The sequence below is a fragment of the Plecotus auritus genome (genome assembly GCF_963455305.1).
Source record: "Plecotus auritus genome assembly, chromosome: 7".
Classification (NCBI taxonomy): domain Eukaryota; kingdom Metazoa; phylum Chordata; class Mammalia; order Chiroptera; family Vespertilionidae; genus Plecotus; species Plecotus auritus.
In genome coordinates, this window is record NC_137774.1 from 11,162,733 (window position 1) to 11,181,824 (window position 19,092).

The following is a 19,092-nucleotide window of genomic DNA, read 5'->3' on the forward strand; positions in this document are numbered from 1 at the left end:
CAAACCAGTTTCGGCTGAACTTTCTATCTAATGGTCTGTGTGGTATGTCTTTTTTTTACAAAACAAAAACAACAAATAGTAGCCTTTGTCCTGTTCTGTCGCCGGCTTTTTCTCCTAATCATTTATCTTTAAGGTTGCTCTATATCAGCACATATAGATTTATCTCATTTTAGCACAAAATATGTGCATATGGTAAAAATTCAAGTAGTACCAAAGGATATAAATGATAAAGATTCTCTCTTGCATTCATACTGGTAACCTATCAACAGAGGTTACCACTGTTAATATATTCCAAAATTATTCCATACACAAATAAAAGCAAGCAGGCACGCACACACACACACTATACAATGTTTGTCCAAATTGCTCTTTTCACTTAGCAATATGACTTGGAGACAGCTTTCCATGTTACAAATATATATGTGTTATGTTCTTCTAAACACTATGCAGCGTTCCATTAATGGTTGTAACGTAATTTATTTAACTAGTCCTCTACTGCTGCACATTTAGGAGTCTTTGCTATTCCAAACAACGTATAATAAACATCCTTATACATAATATATTGTGTAGGGAATACAGAAGACAGAAGCATCTGATTCCAATAATTTCTTCTTTCACCCCCATGAAGGGCAGTTCTTTTTCTTATTTCTCAATATAATCTACTTCACGTTAGGACATTTACAAAGGACATAAAAATTGTAGAAAATTTTAATGTTAAAAAGAATAAAAAAATGAGTCTTTTGATTTTAAAACCTGTCTTTGACAGTAGTTGCAAAAGTATATTAACTTAAAAACATGTTGGGTGAAGGGGGGCAAAGGGTGAGAAAATAGGGAACATCTGTAATACTGTCAACAATTTAAAAAAACCCAACCAGTAGATGTAGAGGAAGTAAAATATTTGAAAAGGTATTAAAGTCCATAATTAACTTCAAAAACAATTTGTGTGTACATTCACTTTCTACAGATTAATTTGTATAAAATGGAACAAATAAAGAAAGGGGGAAAGGCCTAAAGGAAGTCAAGTCACAAAAGCAGCTGTCAAGATTGTTGATGCTAAAAGGTTGGGCTAAAGCCAAGGGCAGGAGTATTTGTCCTGTGTACATTTCCCCCTGTTAAGTCCCCAAAAGACACAGAAAGTTGCCGAAACCGGTTTGGCTCAGTGGATAGAGCGTCGGCCTGCGGACTCAGGGGTCCCAGGTTCGATTCCGGTCAAGGGCATGTACTGTGGTTGCGGGCACATCCCCAGTGGGGGGTGTGCAGGAGGCAGCTGATCGATGTTTCTCTCTCATCGATGTTTCTAGCTCTCTATCCCTCTCCCTTCCTCTCTGTAAAATATCAATAAAATATATTTATAAAAAAAAAAAAAAAAAAAAAAAAAAAAAAAAGACACAGAAAGCATTCTGGAAGATTTCTTTTTAAAAAGTAGCATAGGTTAGGATATGCTAGGTTCATAACCAACACTTGTGTTTATAAAATATTAGCATTCCAGGAATAGTGATAGAAAGATACTTAACAATAAATTACAAATATTGTAAATTCGGACTTTTTCTTACATTTGCAAACACGTCATAAATTTGAGCTGTGTTTCTTTGTATAAATCCTACTTACAACTGTGCTAAAACCTTTTGGCATAAATGCAAAGAGTATTTTCATAAATAAACTTAGTAAAATCACTGTACACTCCATTAATTCAAAAACACTTCTCGTCAACTTCAAAGGGAAACCCTTCTCTCTCCTTTTTAGTGCAAAGATGGTGTTTCTTTGCTGCTTTAATGGTTTGCTTCTTGTAGTTGTCATAACTACATGCTCCAAGTATGTGATAGTAAGAGATGAGAAGTTAAGTGACATCCATGCTTCAATTCAACATGTCTCAGACATTACAGAGCAACAAGCTCATAAATCTAAACTCTGAAGGGCCTACCAATAATTCTGCATATACATCCTGTAAATGCAAACCTCACAAATATGTACATAGTGACTTACATGGTGCTACCTCAAGGTTCAGCTGAAATGAATACATTTTATGAAAAGACTAGAGGCCCGCTGCATGAATTCGTGCACAAGTGGGGTCCTGCTGGCCCGACCCAATTGGGGCCGATCAGGCTGGGCCGGCTGAGGGGAGAGGCTGCAGATGGTTGGCAGGCTGGCCCCACCCCCAATCAGGGTAGGAGGGGGCGGTCAGAGGCGGGGCCAGCTGGGGGAAGGGGCTGCCGGCGGTTGGCCAGCTGGCCCCACCCCCTGGTCGAACTCCTGGTTGAACTCCTGCTCAAGGGGACAATTTGCATATTAGCCTTTTATTATATAGGATCTGTGAAATATATATTGTCTAAGTTCCATACATGGATTTACTTGCCCAGCTCTACTTTGAAACATAAAAATGATACTTGCTAGCCCAGCCAGTGTGGTTCAGTGATTGAGCGTCAACCTATGAACCAGGAGATCACGGTTCGATTCCCGCTCAGAGTACATGCCTGGGTTGTGGGCTCGATCCCCAATGTGGGGCATGCAGTAGGCAGCCTATCAATGATTCTCTCTCATCATTGATGTTTCTATCTCTCTCTCCCTCTCACTTCTTCTCTGAAATCAATAAAAATATATTTTTTTAAAATTCTAAGAAAAATAAAATAATAATACGTGCTAACACTTTAGTAAGTGCTAACCACGTGGCAAGCCCTCCTTGTGCGTTCATCTCATTAAAACTCATTACACCATTTATTGAAGAGACTGTCTTGACTCCATTGTATGCTCTTGCCTCCTCTGTCAAATATTAATTGAGCATAATTGCTTGGGTCGATTTCTGGGTTCTCTGTTCTGTTCCATTGGTCTATATGTCTGTTCTTGTGCCAGTACCAGGCAGTTTTGAGAACAGTGGCTTTGTAGTATAGCTTGATATCTGGTATTGTGATCCCTCCAACTTTTCTTCTTTCTCAAGATTGCTGCAGCTATTTGTTTTGTGTGTGTGTGTGTGTGTTTATTCCAGATAAAATTTTGGAGAATTTGTTCTAGGTCTTTGAAGTATGCCATTGGTTTTTCAATGGGGATTGCACTGAGTCTATAGATTGCTTTGGGTATTATGGACATTTTAATGATGTTAATTCTACCAATCCATGAACACGATATATTCTTCCATTTGTTTATGTCTTCCTCTATCTTTTTTTTTTTTTTTTTCAGCATCCTGTAATTTTCTGAGTACAGGTCCTTTACCTCCTTGGTTAAATTTATTCCTAGATATCTAAATTTTTTTTTGTTGCAATGGTAAATGGGATTGTTTTTTTAGTTTCTCTTTTTGTGAGTTAATTATTGGTATATAAAAAAGCCATAGATTTCTGGGTGCTAATTTTGTATCCTGCTACATTGCCGAATTCATTTACTAATTCTAGTAGTTTTTGTTTTATTTATGGAGTCCTTAGGGTTTTACAATATCATGTCATCTGCAAATAATGACAATTGTACTTCTTCTTTTCCAATCTGGATGCCTTTTATTTCTTCTTCTTGTCTGATCGCTATGGCTAGCACTTCCAGCACTATGTTGAACAGGAGTGGTGAAAGTGGGTATCCCTGTCTTCTTCCTGTTCTTAGGGGAAATGGTTTTAGTTTTTGCCCATTGAGTATAATATTGGCTGTAGGTTTGTCATATAAAGCTTTTATTATGTTGAGGCATGATCTCTCTATTCCCACTTTGCTGAGAGTTTTTATCAGGAAAGGGTGTTGGATTTTGTCAAATGCCTTTTCTGTATCAATTGATAAGATTATGTGATTCTTGTCTCTCAATTCAATAAATGGTGTTGGGAAAATTGAACAGATACATGCAAAAAAAAAATGAAACTAGACCACGAACTTACACCATACACAAAAAATAAATTCAAAATGGATAAAAGACTTAAACGTAAGATGGAAAACCATAAAAATCTTAGAAGAAGCCATAGGCATAAAGTAGCAGACATTTGTCACAGCAATATCTTTACTGATACGGCTCCTAGGGCAATGGACACTAAGGAGAAAATAAACAAATGGGACTATAGCAAAATAAAAAGCTTCTGCACAGCAAAAGAGACCAACAACTACAACAAAAAAACAAGAAAGCCCACTGCATGGGAGAACATATTTGCCAATGTTATCTCCGATAAGGGTTTAATCTCCAAAATTTACAGGGAACTCATACAACTTAACAAAAGGAAGATAAACAACCCAAACAAAAAATGGGCAAAGGACCTAGACACTTTTCGAAAGAAGACATACAGAAGGCCATGAGACATATGAAAACATGCTCAAAGTCACTAATCATTCGAGAGATGCAAATCAAAACAAAAATACCATGTCACACCTGTCAGAATGGCTATCATCAACAAATCAACAAATGACAAGTGCTGGCGAGGATGTGGAGAAAAAGGAACCCTCTTGTAGCACTGCTGGTGGGAATGCAGACTGGTGCAGCCACTGTGGAGAACAGTATGGAGTTTCCTCAAACAATTAAAAATGGAACTTCCATTTGACCCAGTAATCCCAATTCTAGAAATATACCCCAAGAAAACAGAAACACCCATCAGAAAGGATATATGTATCCCTATGTTCATAGCAGCCCAATTTGCAATAGCTAAGATTCGGAAACAGCTTAAGTGCCCATCAGCAGATGAGTGGATTAGAAAACTGTGGTATGGCTACACAATGGAATACTATGCTGCTGTAAAAAAGAAGGCATTCCTCCCATTTGCAACAGCATGGATGGAACTGGACAGCATTATGCTAAGCGAAATAAGCCAGTCAGAGAAAGATAAATATCACATGATCTCACTCATTTGTGGATTATAATGAACAACATAAACTGATGAACAAAAATAGAACCAAAGTCATAGAAGCATTGAATAGACTGTCCAACCTGTGAGGGAAGGCAGGGGGTGAGCGGGTAAGAGATCAACCAAAGGGCTTGTATGCATGCATATGAGCACAACCAATGGACAAAGACGGGGGCATGTGCTGGGGTTGGGGGCGGCTAGGAGAGGTCAATGGGGGGAAAAGGAGACTTATGTAATACTTAAAACAATAAAGAATTTAAGTTAATTTTTAAAAACCTCATTACAACTCATACATAGTAACTGTGAAGTAGATATCATTAGCAAGATTTTGTAAATGAGGAGATATGTCACTTGCTCATACAGCTTGTTAAGTATAGGAGTCAGGATTCAAATTCATGCTCTTTCATCACAAAACATTAAACTTGAAACAACAGTTTTTTTAAAAAAAACTGCTAACTACTTTATGTATTTTGTGTTCGAGATACATAAAGTATCTTATGCATTAATGTATGAGGTCTCACAATAGCAATAAAAGAATAATGGCACTTTTTTATTAATCTCAACCTGGATTTCTTTTTGCTTTTATCTCTGCATTATGGATAATTTTAAATTTGTACAAAAGTAGACAAAACTGTGTAATAAGCTCCCATGTACACATCCTCCAGCTTCAACAAGAGTCAATTTATGATCCAACTTGTTTTATCTACAACTCCACCTCAAAATTTCTCTCCCCTCCTGAGTTATTTTGAATAATATGTCAGCCAAGTACCACTTTATCTTTAAATATCACAGCAAACCTCTTTTAAGATAAGGACTCTTTTTAAAAACATACGCATAAAGCATTGTCACACCTAAAAAATTAACAGTGGTTTCTTTTTAAAATTTTTTTCTTTTTATTGAATTTATTGGGGTGACGCTGCTTTACAAAATTATACAGGTTTCAGGTGCACAATTCCATAACACATCATCTGTACCCCTGTTTTGTGTGTTCCCCACCCCAAATCAAGTCTCCTTCCATCACCATTTATTGCCCCTAACCCTTCCTCCACCTCCTCTTTAATAATATAAAATATCCAGTCAGTGTTAAAATTTCGAATTATCTGATAGATATCACTTTTTATAGTGACATATCTCTTTTAATCTATAGTTAATGTGGCTTTATAATAATACTTACCTTATTCCACTGTGCACTATTTGCTTTTGGCAAGCTATATTGTTAGAGATAAATTTGCTTTGACAAGAGATATAGGCTTGCCATTTCAATATAGATTTTTAATGGTCACAGAATGAAAATTTTTCATATTTAAATATACTGAATAACTTTCTCAGAAACCCGCTATGCTATTCATGCAGAATCTTCAAGTTGGCAAGAAATTTCCCTGCCCCATATTTACCACTATCACAAATGTAGTATGAGTGATCACTGGACCGACAAAATAGGATTTTGTTATACACATTTACTACATTTTCAGTGTTCTTAAAACTTTTATTTAAATATTGTGTCATTTGTTTTAGACTCTGGGTCCATGGTGGCCATTTTTCTGATACGTGTGAAGATGGTTTTATTGCAATGAAGTTTAAATTACAACTGGCAATAATTAACTTATTTTACAAAAGGGGAAAGTAAACTAAATGAAGTAAATCAGTTTTCTCAAGCAATAAAATGATATTGTTGTCATATGTAAAGGGAAAAACTAATATTATTGTTTAGACATCTGATCAATCCTTTTTTTTTTAGATGTCTGATTAGTGGTAAAAGTTCCACGGCAAAGATTCCAATGAGTTTTCTTTGCAACTGTAAGTGAAAAATTAAGTGGATGGAAAGTTCTTAAAGTAAGCACGACTTGAAATACCAAGGGAATCTATGTCTTATTAAAAGTAAGGTGCCCTGGCCAGTGGGGCTCAGTTGGTTGGGTGTCATCCCATACACTGAATGGTTGCTGGTTCGATTCTCGGTCAGGGCACTTGCTTGGGTCGCAGGCTCGATCCCCAGTGTGGGGCATGCAGGAGGCAGCCGATCGATGTTCTGCTCTCGCATCGATGTTTTATTTTTTTCTCTCTCTGCCCCCTTCCTCTCTCTCTAAAAATCAATAACAATATTTTTAAAAATAAAAATAAGGTTTTCCCATGTTCTCCAATCATATTTGAGCTCATTAAAAGAGCTCTTTCATTCATGTCCCTTCTACATTAAAGTAATAACTATTTGGGTTATATTTTATTTCCTCTATGTTTCATTCTTTTTTAATGAACATAATTCAGGAAGTTGACAGTGGACCAATAAGAAAATTTGGGTGGAAATATGAGGGGGAAAGAATTACCATTAATACTATCATACATTCAAACTACATTTTCTTACTGTTTAGTATGTGTAGGTACCGTGCTTAGGGCTTACACATATTACAATTAGTCCTCATAACAACCCTTCAATGAGCCAATAAAATATCGCCATGGAGAGCAGGGGTTCTGGAACTACTAATCAGCACAGGTTTCTTATTAGGGTGATGAAAATGTTCTAAAATTAATAGTGGTAATGGTTACATAAACTCAGTGACTATATTAAAAACCACTGGTGTTGCCCTAGCCGGTTTGGCTCAGTGGATAGAGTGTCAGCCTGCGGACTGAAGGGTCCCAGGTTCGATTCCAGTCAAGGGCACATGCCCAGGTTGTAGGCTCAATCCCCAGTAGGGGGCATGCAGGAGGCAGCCAATCAATGATTCTCACTCATCACTGATGTTTCTATCGCTCTCTCCTTCTCCCTTCCTCTCGGAAATCAATAAAAATACATTAAAAAATAAAAAAGTAAAAACCACTGATGTATACTTTAAAAGGGTGAATTTTATGGTATATAATTATATCTCAATACATGCTTTCTATATATTTAAATGTATGCTATAGAATCAGACTGACCAAGTTGGAATCCTTGAGAGGAACCATCTTGAACAAGTCTCTTAACCTCTCTGTGCCTCAGTTTTCCAAATGTGTAGATGGGTATATTAATAGCACCTATTTCATGGGGATGTTCTGAGGGTTAAATAAGATGATGCATGTAAAGGACTTAGCACAGTGTCTGGTCCAATCCCTGCTTTATAGATAAGAAAGCTGAGGGTCAGAGAAATTTAGCAACTTGCTAAGGTCAAATGACCTTTAGCTAAATAGTACAGTTGGGCTTTGAACCCAGGTCTGTCAAGCCTCAACCTTCATGCTCTTTCTGCCAAGCATGTTTCTTTTCCAAAACAGGGATAAGACTCTCCCTAATACTATTCCATGGTTACTCCTCCAGCACATTAACCCTGGGATTGAATAGAAAACCTGGGATTGATAAAAAAAACTTTGCTTGCAATCTTTCTCCATGTCTGGTCAAGCATCTTTCTTTGAAGGTTACTCTTTCAGCACATTGTACCGAATCATCACCATAAACATGTGTTTAAATATGTGCTACTAAAGGGCTTTATAAATAAGGGATCTTTTCTAATTAAGGACCATTTTTCTTCCAGGCACCAGACTCTGGTTTAGGTCCAAATATCCTGAAGAACACACAGGTGTATTTTGTGTGCAGAGTTCATAAAATTCACCCCATCACATTCCTACACAGAAGATCCTGCCATAGATAGAAATGCTAGAAAAGTGTGGGGCTATCATTTCTGTCCTTTCTTACTCCCTTCTCAATACTACCTAGTCTCCCAGGGCTTTAAAACGTCTTCCGCTAGCTGGTCTATTTTTTACATATTCCTTTTCTTTGTGTAATCCTAAATTGACCTATACAACCTCATACAGACCTGTACCCACCCACTCTACCAGTTTCTGAAGCACACAGTGAACTAAGACTTGACCAAAAGGGCTTCAAGGTAAAAGATATTCTCCTTCCCCTGCTCCGAAAGTATGTCTTCCGGGGAAGAGCAAGGCTGGGGGCAAAACACACGACAATGGGTTTTGCTACTTGATCTTTCTTTACATTTACTGGTACTTCCAAATGAGCAAAGACGTTGCTACATATATTCAGCCACTGTCAAGAGGTAAATAGTTTTGGGAGAAACCAAGATGACACCTGAAATTGCTGCCTCGCACAACCACTTCAAAACCACAACTAAAAGACAGAACGGACATCATCCAGAACCATAGGAAGGCTGGCTGAGTGGAAATTCTACAACTAGAAGGAAAGAGAAAAGCACACTGAGACTCAGAGGAGCTGAGGAAGTAAAGAGCAGAGGGACAGAGGCATGCGCGGAAAGGGCTGGCAACTGAGGACGCTGTTGTCTTTTTTAATCGGGAGGGAGACACAAGCTCCCGACTGCTCTGAACTCCAGTTCCGGGCGAGATTCTGGGGACCCAGACTCATACAGGGAGAAAGTGGACTGTCTGACTTTGGGCAGAACTCAAGGGCGGCTTTCTCTCGGAGGTGCTTGCAGTGATTACCGCGGGACACTGAGACCCAGGGGCCTCTTAGGGCAGGGCTGAGGATCAGCCATAGCTGTTTGCTCAGCCTTGAGACCCCGCCCCACACAAGCTGTGCGCAGAGGCTTTTGCATATGAATGGCCTGGCTCTTTGCAACCTAAAATTACCTAACAAACTACAGCTGGGTCAGAGAGCCCCAGAGCCACCAAAAGAAGGCCCAAGGCCCCACAGCAGCTTGCACTGCTTCACAGCTGGGCCTCATCTGGGCACCTCCAAACCCCAAACAAAGAAGAGGAATCTGCAGATCTCTCCGTAACTCCTGCTAGGTGGCCTCAGGCAGAGGCTAAATTTGCACCTCCTTGGATCTCCCAGTGGTCAGAGTGGGACCATCCAGATTACAACTCCTCAGATCCATAAGGGACACACTCAAGGGGCAGACTCAGTGAGCACCAAAGCCCCACTGAAGCAAGTCTTGCCCCATAAGGGTGTCTCCAGCACAGAAGTTCTCCCATCGTGGACGCAGCTGATCCTCACAGCCAACTGGCCTAGAGGTCAATTCCTCCCAGTGATACCAACAACAATCAAGGCTTAACTACAACAAGACTGCACATACAGCCAAAACCGGTTTGGCTCAGTGGATAGAGCGTCAGCCTGCGGACTGAAGGGTCCCGGGTTCGATTCCGGTCAAGGGCATGTACCTTGGTTGCGGGCACATCCCCAGTGGGAGGTGTGCAGGAGGCAGCTGATCGATGTCTCTCTCTCATCAATGTTTCTAGCTCTCTATCCCTCTCCCTTCCTCTCTGTAAAATATCAATAAAATATATTAAAAAAAAAAAAAAGACTGCACATACAGCCCACAAAGGGGTGCACCAAGAGTGTCCACCTCAGGTAACTGGGGAGGCTGAGCCACTGGGCCCTATAGGACACCTAGCACACAAAGCCACTCTATCAACAAAGGGAAGCAGCCAAAATGTGGAGACAAAGAAACAGGTCACAAATGACAGAAATGGAGGAAAGCAAACTACTGGATATAGAGTTCAAAACCACGATTAAAAGGTTTTTCAAGAATCTTCTAGAAACCGCCAGTAAGTTTAGTGAGACCCCCAAGGATATGAAAAAGGACCAACTAGAAATTAAGTATACACTGATTGAAATAAAGAATAATATACAGAGATCCAACAGCAGACTAGAGGATTGCAAGAATCAAGTCAAAGATTTGAAATATGAAGAAGCAAAAAACACCCAACTGGAAAAGAAAAAAGAATTCAAAAATATGAAGATAGTGTAAGGAGCCTCTGGGACAACTTCAAGCGTACCAACATCAGAATTATGGGGGTGCCAGAAGAAGAGAGAGAGCAAAATACTGAAAACCTATTAGAAGAAATAATGACAGAAAACTTCCCCCACCTGGTGAAAGAAATAGACTACAAGTCCAGGAAGCGCAGAGAACCCCAAACAAAAGGAATCCAAAGAGGACCACACCAAGACACATCATAATTAAAATGCCAAGAGCAAAAGACAAGGAGAGAATCTTAAAAGCAGTAAGAGAAAAACAGTTAATTACCTACAAGGGAGCACCCATACGACTGTCAGCTGATTTCTCAATAGAAACTATGCAGGCCAGATGGGAGTGGCAAGAAATATTCAAAGTGATGAACAGCAAGAACCTACAACCAAGATTACTCTACCCAGCAAAGCTATCATTCAGAATTGAAGGTCAGATAAAGAGCTTCACGGATAAGAAAAAGCTAAAGGAGTTCATCACCGCCAAACCAGTATTATATGAAATGCTGAAAGGTACTCTTTAGGAAGAGGAAGAAGAAGAAAAAGGTAAAGATAAAAATTATGAACAACAAATACTTATCTATCAACAAGTGAATCTAAAAATTAAGTGAATAAAAAATCTCATGAACAGAATAAACTGGTGAATATAACAGGATCAGGGGCATAGAAAGGGAATGGACTGATAATCCCTGGGGGGAAAGGGGTGTGGGGGTGCGGGAAGAGACTGGACAAAAATCGTACACCTATGGATGAAGACGGTGGTGGAAGAGTAAGGGCACAGGGTGGGGTGGGAACCGGGTGGAGGGGAGCTATGGGGGAGAAAAAGAGGAACAATTGTAATAATCTGAACAATAAAGATTTATTTTTTAAAAATTAAAATAAAAAACACTAGAGGAAAAAAAAAGAGGTAAATAGTTTTCTGTTCTAAATAAACTCTTTTCAATAAGAGAGAAAGGCTGTGTAGAAGTGGCCCTGTGCTGGAAGATGATTGCAATGCCACTATTATTAGCATCTGGTAAGATGTGCCCATTGTCTTTTTAGCTCCAGATAGTCTCTTGTGTTAAGTTCCAAAATTATTTTTTCTTCTCAACATATTATTATACCACATCTCTGACACTAATTCTTTATTTCTCCTTTAGGTAATTAATTCTACCCTTGCAGTTCCATTCATTTCTGCCAGTTCACATTCAGGTTCTAGCCCCTGTGGATTTTGGTTAACATCTGTTAAACCCCGAACTATAAGGCCATTCCCTGAATAGCATATTCACATATTACAAAGCAAACTGCTACAGATTACATATAATTTTCTATTCTCAACCTATGTTTTTGCCATAAATGTTTTAGGACAGTGAGATATATAGTAACCACACATCATATAACCATACATCATGTATGACTTTGTTACAAGAATCAAGAAGCTTTAAAAATATAAGCCTAACGAATAGACACAGACAACAGGGGGGTGAGGTCATTAGTGGGGGGGATGGGAAGGTAATGGGTGAATAAAGACACATATGTAACACCTTAATCAATAAAGAAATTTAAAAAAGAAAAAAATAAAGTTAAGAATTTCAAGATAAAAAATATAATATTTTCATTTGTTAAAGTTGGCTTTAAAAAAACTTGAAATACATGAAAACAAAGTATGAGCTAGGAAAATTAAAATTTTAATAAAACTAGTATCATCATGTACAACTTAAATTTCTTTAAGGCATTACTGTTCACTGAGACCCGATACAGTGACAGTAAAAGAATAAGAAGTACAGGGAAAGTTTACAATTGGTCAAAAAGTTATAGGGCAAAATAGTTCATAAAGTAGTTGCAAATTTGATCTATTATTTTCTATGATTATCTGAGAAAATAAAAATCTCTACTTCTAATAAGATAAGATAATTAACATTCACAAGGATGTTTCTGACATTCTCAACCAGAGTACTGAAAAGAAGGAAAGCATATACTTTAAAGACATCCCCTCAAACTGTTTGAATTCAGAAAAAAAATATTCTAATTTTGAACCTTTTAAAAATGTGTTCCAATCCTGTCTTTTTTTTTTTTTTTTTTTAATCTTGCACACAGCTGTCTGTTGTACTTTTTAGAATCATGCCAGCTGCTGGGTTCATCAAGCAAAGGCAGGAAAACAATGGTTTGAAAGTAATTAGAAGCTCCGAGGCTGCAGTGAGGCTCATATTAAAATGTGATAACACTGTTCTAGTGGGAATTTCAACACTGCTCCATTTCTGACATTTCTCTTCTGCCAGACAGGCAGGAAGAGCCCTGTGATCGAGGAGGTAACATACTGGAATTTATTTCTGGAGCAAATGAAGGATTAGCTGAGTTGGAGCCCTCCCAAGGTTTTTATGATGGACTTGGCTACCATTTCATTTGAATGCTAGTGGATCCTGTTGGTCTCTAACAAAGCTCAAGAAATAATAGCATATTGTAGCTTTAGTTCTATGAAATAATCTAGCACCAATCCACTCAGAAGGATGAAGCGTCAAAGACTCTTGTGGCTAAAAAGCAGGGCAGGGGGCCCAGCAGGATGAAGGTTAATTAAACACTCCACTAACTTTCTCAGAAATGGCTCATGCCACTCTGCGGAGAAGCTTTTTAGAAGAGACAGACGTAAACAATACCGTCTCCACATTCTTAGGGTAAAACCATAACTGGTCAGAGTACTCACCTTGGGTCTGAAAATCCCAATAGTACCTGAAAAAAACAAGAAAGAGAATGCAGCTGAGTCAAACCTGTGTTTCTCAATCTGGGTTGGCATATGGTAGCTACAGCCTCCGGTCCAAAAAGCTTGCTAAATAGTCAGTAACTAGCCAAAGCCACTACCCACTTTGACAAGAACCAAAGGGACTTAAAAGATTCTCAAAGGCTTGAAAGCGGCATTTACCTCACTGTAACTCCTGAGATAATTTTGACCACAGTGTGGAAATGTCCTAAGACAGTGGTTGGCAAACCGTGGCTCGCGAGCCACATGCGGCTCTTTGGCCCCTTGAGTGTGGCTCTTCCACAAAATACCATGGCCTGGGCGAGTCTATTTTGAAGAAGTGGCGTTAGAAGAAGTTTAAGTTTAAAAAATTTGGCTCTCCAAAGAAATTTCCATCGTTGTACTGTTGATATTTGGCTCTGTTGACTAATGAGTTTGCCGACCACTGTCCTAAGAGGTTTGTTAGCCATGGACCAGGGTTTCTCATAGGAGCTTACAGCTTGGAGCAGGACAATTCTTTGTTTGTGACAACCGGTCTCGTGTATTATAGGACAACCAGCATCACTGGTCCTGGACATCAAATGCCAGTGGCACCTCCAACACATCCCCCCGACACATTCTCAAATACTTCTGGCCCTAAATTATTCTTAAATTTTATAGGTCAAGCATGAGCAACTGACAAGGTCATCGAACATTTTAGTATCTGAGCCAAGTTTGAGGCTCTTGAAGCCTGCCATCTCCTTCTTTATTTTGGGAAGTGATTGGCAAAACTGACAACCCTTAAAGCCTTAAAACTAATGAAACAGCAGTGGTAGGATCATTTTTAAGTCACTTATTTGGAATCTAAATAGCTTCTCCTCCCTTAAAAACAATGTTATATATGGTGGCTACCCACAAAAGTCTATTGTATTTTGGATCCCATTTCCTCCTGCCTTCACAGGAAGTTTACATTATTTCTATATTGATTTTCTCTTGTATATAATCAACCTCTTCCTCTCAACTTGGCACTTTCCATCAGCATTTATGTTAATATAAAAATAAAGCAAACCTTCCCTCACCCTCTTAATATCCCCCCATCTTGGCTGTCCTCTTTTCCCTCACATCACAGTGAAATTTTCAAAAGTTTGTCTATAGTTTATCTCTTTATTTCCTCACCTCCCACTCATTTCTCAACATAGTCCAATCTCGCTTACAATCACCACATGTTATTTCTTGCTGTGGACATAGTGACCCTCCCATACCACTAAGTAGAGTGAGTATTTCTTAACTTCATCTTGACCTCCCAAGAGTTATATGTGCATATGAGCATTTCCTCCCCTTGGCTAGAGTCACAGTTTTATCGAATTCTTAAAAGAATCCATTACTGGCCCCCCCCCCACCAAAAAAAAAAAAGACTAACAGAATGGCAGAGGTGATGATTGTGTATCTTCCAGTACATACATGACTAAAATAATGTGTGACCACTTTAGGGAGAAACATTAGCCCAGTGAGTATCTAGGTTATTTATTAATAAGATAAAAATTCAGAAAATGGAGAGGAAGGAAACCAGTGGGGCGGATGTTGCCATAATCCAGTAATGAATCCGTGGGAAATTATCAGATGACAAAGAGAAGATGGAGAAGAAACCTCATATTGGCTTTTCTTTTTCCTTTCCTTTCCCAGAACAGTTCTGGACTGGCAATCAGGTGAAGGGAAATGTAAGATGCTTGGGTTAGATGGCAGGGAAAGTTAAAGACAGCTTTGACAGCTGCAGTGGAAAAGAAAAGAGGGAATAAGAGAGGAAAGGGGTGGAAAATGTAAAGCTGTAACATCTGGGAAGGCACCCATGTGGATGTAGGGACATGCAAACAGGAACTGGCACGATGGGTTAATCTCCACCCAGCAGACAATGCAGCTCCACACTGCACCTGCTGGCCACTGTGAAGAGTTTTCCATAAAACGCCTTTCGGTAAAATACAGCTAATCAAGCTAATTATGAAAGGCCTGAGCAATTTGCCATCTTCCCCTACTATTTTCCATCTTCTTTTGGGGCACCTCCCAAGCCCCTGATTCCAATCGTTAACCAACCTCTAATTCAATATAAACTAGGGTGCGAGCATATGCAAGTGTGTGTGTGTGTGTGTGTGTGTGTGTGTACTCCTCTCTCCAAAATGTTAATGACAACAGTAGGAACTTTGCTAACCAATGTTCTCAGGTATTACCCACAAAAAGTCCTAGCCATGCAACAGCAATTAAAAGACCAACTTTTGGCAAATGGTTAAGTAAAATATGTTTTTGATGATTTCAGCCTCTTCTTTTGTCCTCTGTCCTCCATAAGCCCCACTCCAACTCACACTCATATTTTCAGTCCCCTCCTCTACCTACATAATGTGCCCCTGGCCTTCTGATTTCTCTTGTTAGTTAGGAAGATGTTTTAGGTCAGCGGTCGGCAAACTCGTTAGTCAACAGAGCCAAATATCAACAATACAACGATTGAAATTTCTTTTGAGAGCCAAATTTTTTAAACTTAAACTTCTTCTAACGCCACTTCTTCAAAATAGACTCGCCCAGGCCGTGGTATTTTGTGGAAGAGCCACACTCAAGGGGCCAAAGAGCCGCATGTGGCTCACGAGCCGCAGTTTGCCGACCACTGTTTTAGGTTCACATATACTAAGAGTGGTGCTTCTGTCAATAGCTGTGACTTAAGAAGGCTGATTATATTTTAAAAAAGATTAGATTTAACAGTATCAAATACAGTAGGTTTACCTTGATGCTAAAAAGCAGAATCTGCTTTATTTTTGATAATACTGTAATTAAATATTTCTGTCAATAAAAATCATATGTAGAACTGAAATGAGATGACATGAAGTGGAATGTTAGTTCCCTCATTTTTCAGAAGTTATAAAATTATCCTGTTACCCTACCTTTTTTCCCTCTCTTCTTACTCTAAGTATTGATTAGTAACGATCCTAAAGAAAATCTATTAACACACACACACACACACACATACACACACACACACACACACACACACAGTTCAGAGAGGGTACTTCTAAAAGGCAAGGCCAAATGGTGAGCAACCTCATCCCTCACTGGAGGAGCCATGGATTATTCTCTGCTGGACACACTTAAGGTCTTGATCTTGTCTTGTTAAACATATCCTATGGATTGCCTTCATCACGTTCTCTGGAAAGATGATTCCACACTAGAGAATTCTATACTCTTTAGGTGGCATTTAGTCAAATCCTGCCCAAATCCTCTAATTCTTATCCTTCACTTTGAAAACAATTATCCCTTAGCCAGAGACCCCAACAACTCTGAAACTAAAAATTTTGAACCCAAATGCAAAGACCACATTAGAAATATATGAAAGAAATGCATACAAACACGCACACAGTTGTGTTTATCCTAAAAGCCTCTGAGAATTTCATATCAGGCCTGTGCATATAGATAACAAATACTTCTTTAATCTTCTCTTTGAAGCTTTGGCTTCAGTGTGAAAGGGAAGCTATCACTCCTCTACAATAGTCATATTCAACATTATCAGGTCCATGCAAATAAGATTTGAAACTAGAAAAAGATGAGTACAGAATGAGCAGAGAGAAAATGCTGAAACCATATTGATGATTATTATTTTCACATTCAATCAAAACAAATACATTTTTTCTTGTGCTTCCAAAAATGAAAATGAAAATAAAAATCCACAACATTAAGTTTACTCTACAAAATAGTCTTGAACATTTAGGGTTAAACATTACGTGCAAGGCAAAGTTTGTAATACATGTTTTAAATTAAAGAGGTTTCAATTGAACATTATTGATTTACTTTTATTATTAAAGTATAGTTGACACAATATTATAGTAGTTTCAGGTGTACAACATAATTATTTAATATTTATATATGTACCTTATGAAGTGTTACCATGATAAGTAGAGTAACCATCTGTCACCTTACAAAGTTATTATGATATTACTGACTATATTTCTTATACTGTACATTACATTCCTATGACTTATTTATTTTACAACTGGAAGTTTGTATTTTTCAATCCCCTTCATCTTTTCACCCTTCCTTCAATCCCCTTTAATTGAACTTTAGTTTAAGGAAAGGTACAACAAATAAGTTGAACCCACTGTATCATAATAATAACAATGTTAAGATATTTTGAACACATTGTTGGACACTGTTCTAAGCAGTTCTCTTATATTAACTCACTCCCCCCTCAACTCTAACCCTATTATTATGTTCGTTTTCTAAATGAGGAAACTGAGGCATCAAGAGGTGAGATAACTTGCCCATAATCACACAGCTAGTAAATAAGGCAAACAAGTTACCAATCCTAGCAACTAGTTCCAAAATAGGCACTCTAATAATAAATTAAGGAGATAAAACTAACAACTGTAACTATCCTCATACTGGAAATATCTAGGAAGAAAAATAATTCTATTTCCTAACTGTAAATTAAAAATTAGCATATTCATTATTTAATATAAACATTGAGATATATATGCATATATTACATGTATTATTTTATTTAATTTTCATCACAACCCTATGAGGTCAATACTATTGTTATCCCCATTTTATAGATAAGAAAACTGAGACTCAAGAAGGTCAAGCAACCTGACCAAAAATCATGTAGCTATTAAGTGGCAGAACCAAGATTTGAACTCAGGTCGACTTGCTTCCAGAGCACAAGCTCTTAAATTCCATATTAACTATTTTTCAATTGGCTGTAACATTTTTTTTTAAAAAAGTATTAAGAGAAAGTATAATTGTTCTGTCAGACAACCTATTCTCAGAGAGTACATAGATCAGAGGTCTTTAACTTGAAGTCAGTCCATAGTTGAGCTTTGGGAAATAAACATTATGTTCTCTTACTCCCTAAAATTATAAGTGAAAAGTAATATGTGTTTTCTTTTCCCTTGAAAAAGAGTCCAAAAAGTTCATTAGATTTCTGAAATATATCAATAACTCTCTCCCTCCAAAATGAGAAGACCCTCTGGGTTAGATGAATAAGGTTGTAATGGCATCATAACACTAGATCCCTAGAAAGGCCAACATCTGTAATGTTATAAATCTAGAACATCTAGATGAAAAATTTTTGCAATTAAGGTATTAAAAGGGTTATTTTATCTGTGACTTATGTAAATTTAAAATTCATCAGATATTCCCTGCTACCTGGTAGACAAAATCAAATCTCTTCTTGCTGTCTTAAGGATGTCTAAATTTAAAGTTCAGTTTTTGTACCAAAACAGTGGTGCCTTCTAAATGGATAGGCAGTCTGCAATACTCAATGTTCAGAGACATCTTCTATTTCCCTCTTGACCATCTCTATTCTCTGGTAATGGCTGTTTCCAAACAGACTGCAAAGACTAATACTGAATATTATTCTGGCATTAGAAATGGAATCTTAGAACTCAAATGGACACCTGGCTGAGTAGTGCTTCAATGGCAAATTGATGAGAGCATGACAACTCTTGCAATTGATCTTAAGCAGCAAGCCATATGGTAGAGACTGATTTATGTCCAAGGAAATGGGCTTTCTGAACAATGCTAATCGTCTGTACACTATAGATATTTCCTGTAGTCTATTTTCTCACTTGAGAAGATTTACCTGATTTCAAATCGTCTTTCTACCAGTGTTCCATCCTTCCTCGCAGAAGGCCTGGGCAAGTGGCAAGGGTGATATGGCCAATGACACTCAAGAACAGAAATGGGAGCCGAAACCGGTTTGGCTCAGTGGATAGAGCGTCGGCCTGCGGACTGAAGGGTCCCGGGTTCGATTCCGGTCAAGGGCATGTACATTGGTTGCAGGCACATCCCCAGCGGGAGGTGTGCAGGAGGCAGCTGATCGATGTTTCTCTCTCATCGATGTTTCTGGCTCTCTGTCCCTCTTCCTTCCTCTCTGTAAAATATCAATAAAATAT

At 38.3% G+C, this 19,092-nt stretch overlaps 1 protein-coding gene across 5 annotated transcripts in view; it reads right to left on the reverse strand.

The window, feature by feature from the left end:
• Positions 1-19,092, reverse strand: part of SKAP1 (src kinase associated phosphoprotein 1) — a 266,959-nt gene that overhangs the window by 209,059 nt on the left and 38,808 nt on the right. For 3 of the 5 annotated variants that reach the window (XM_080682154.1, XM_080682150.1, XM_080682153.1), the window contains exon 3: positions 13,151-13,176. The exons of the other annotated variants lie outside the window; for them this stretch is intronic. In XM_080682154.1, coding sequence (XP_080538280.1) covers positions 13,151-13,176 — 26 coding nt within the window. The remainder of the gene's footprint in view (positions 1-13,150; positions 13,177-19,092) is intronic. 5 annotated transcript variants of the gene reach the window in all.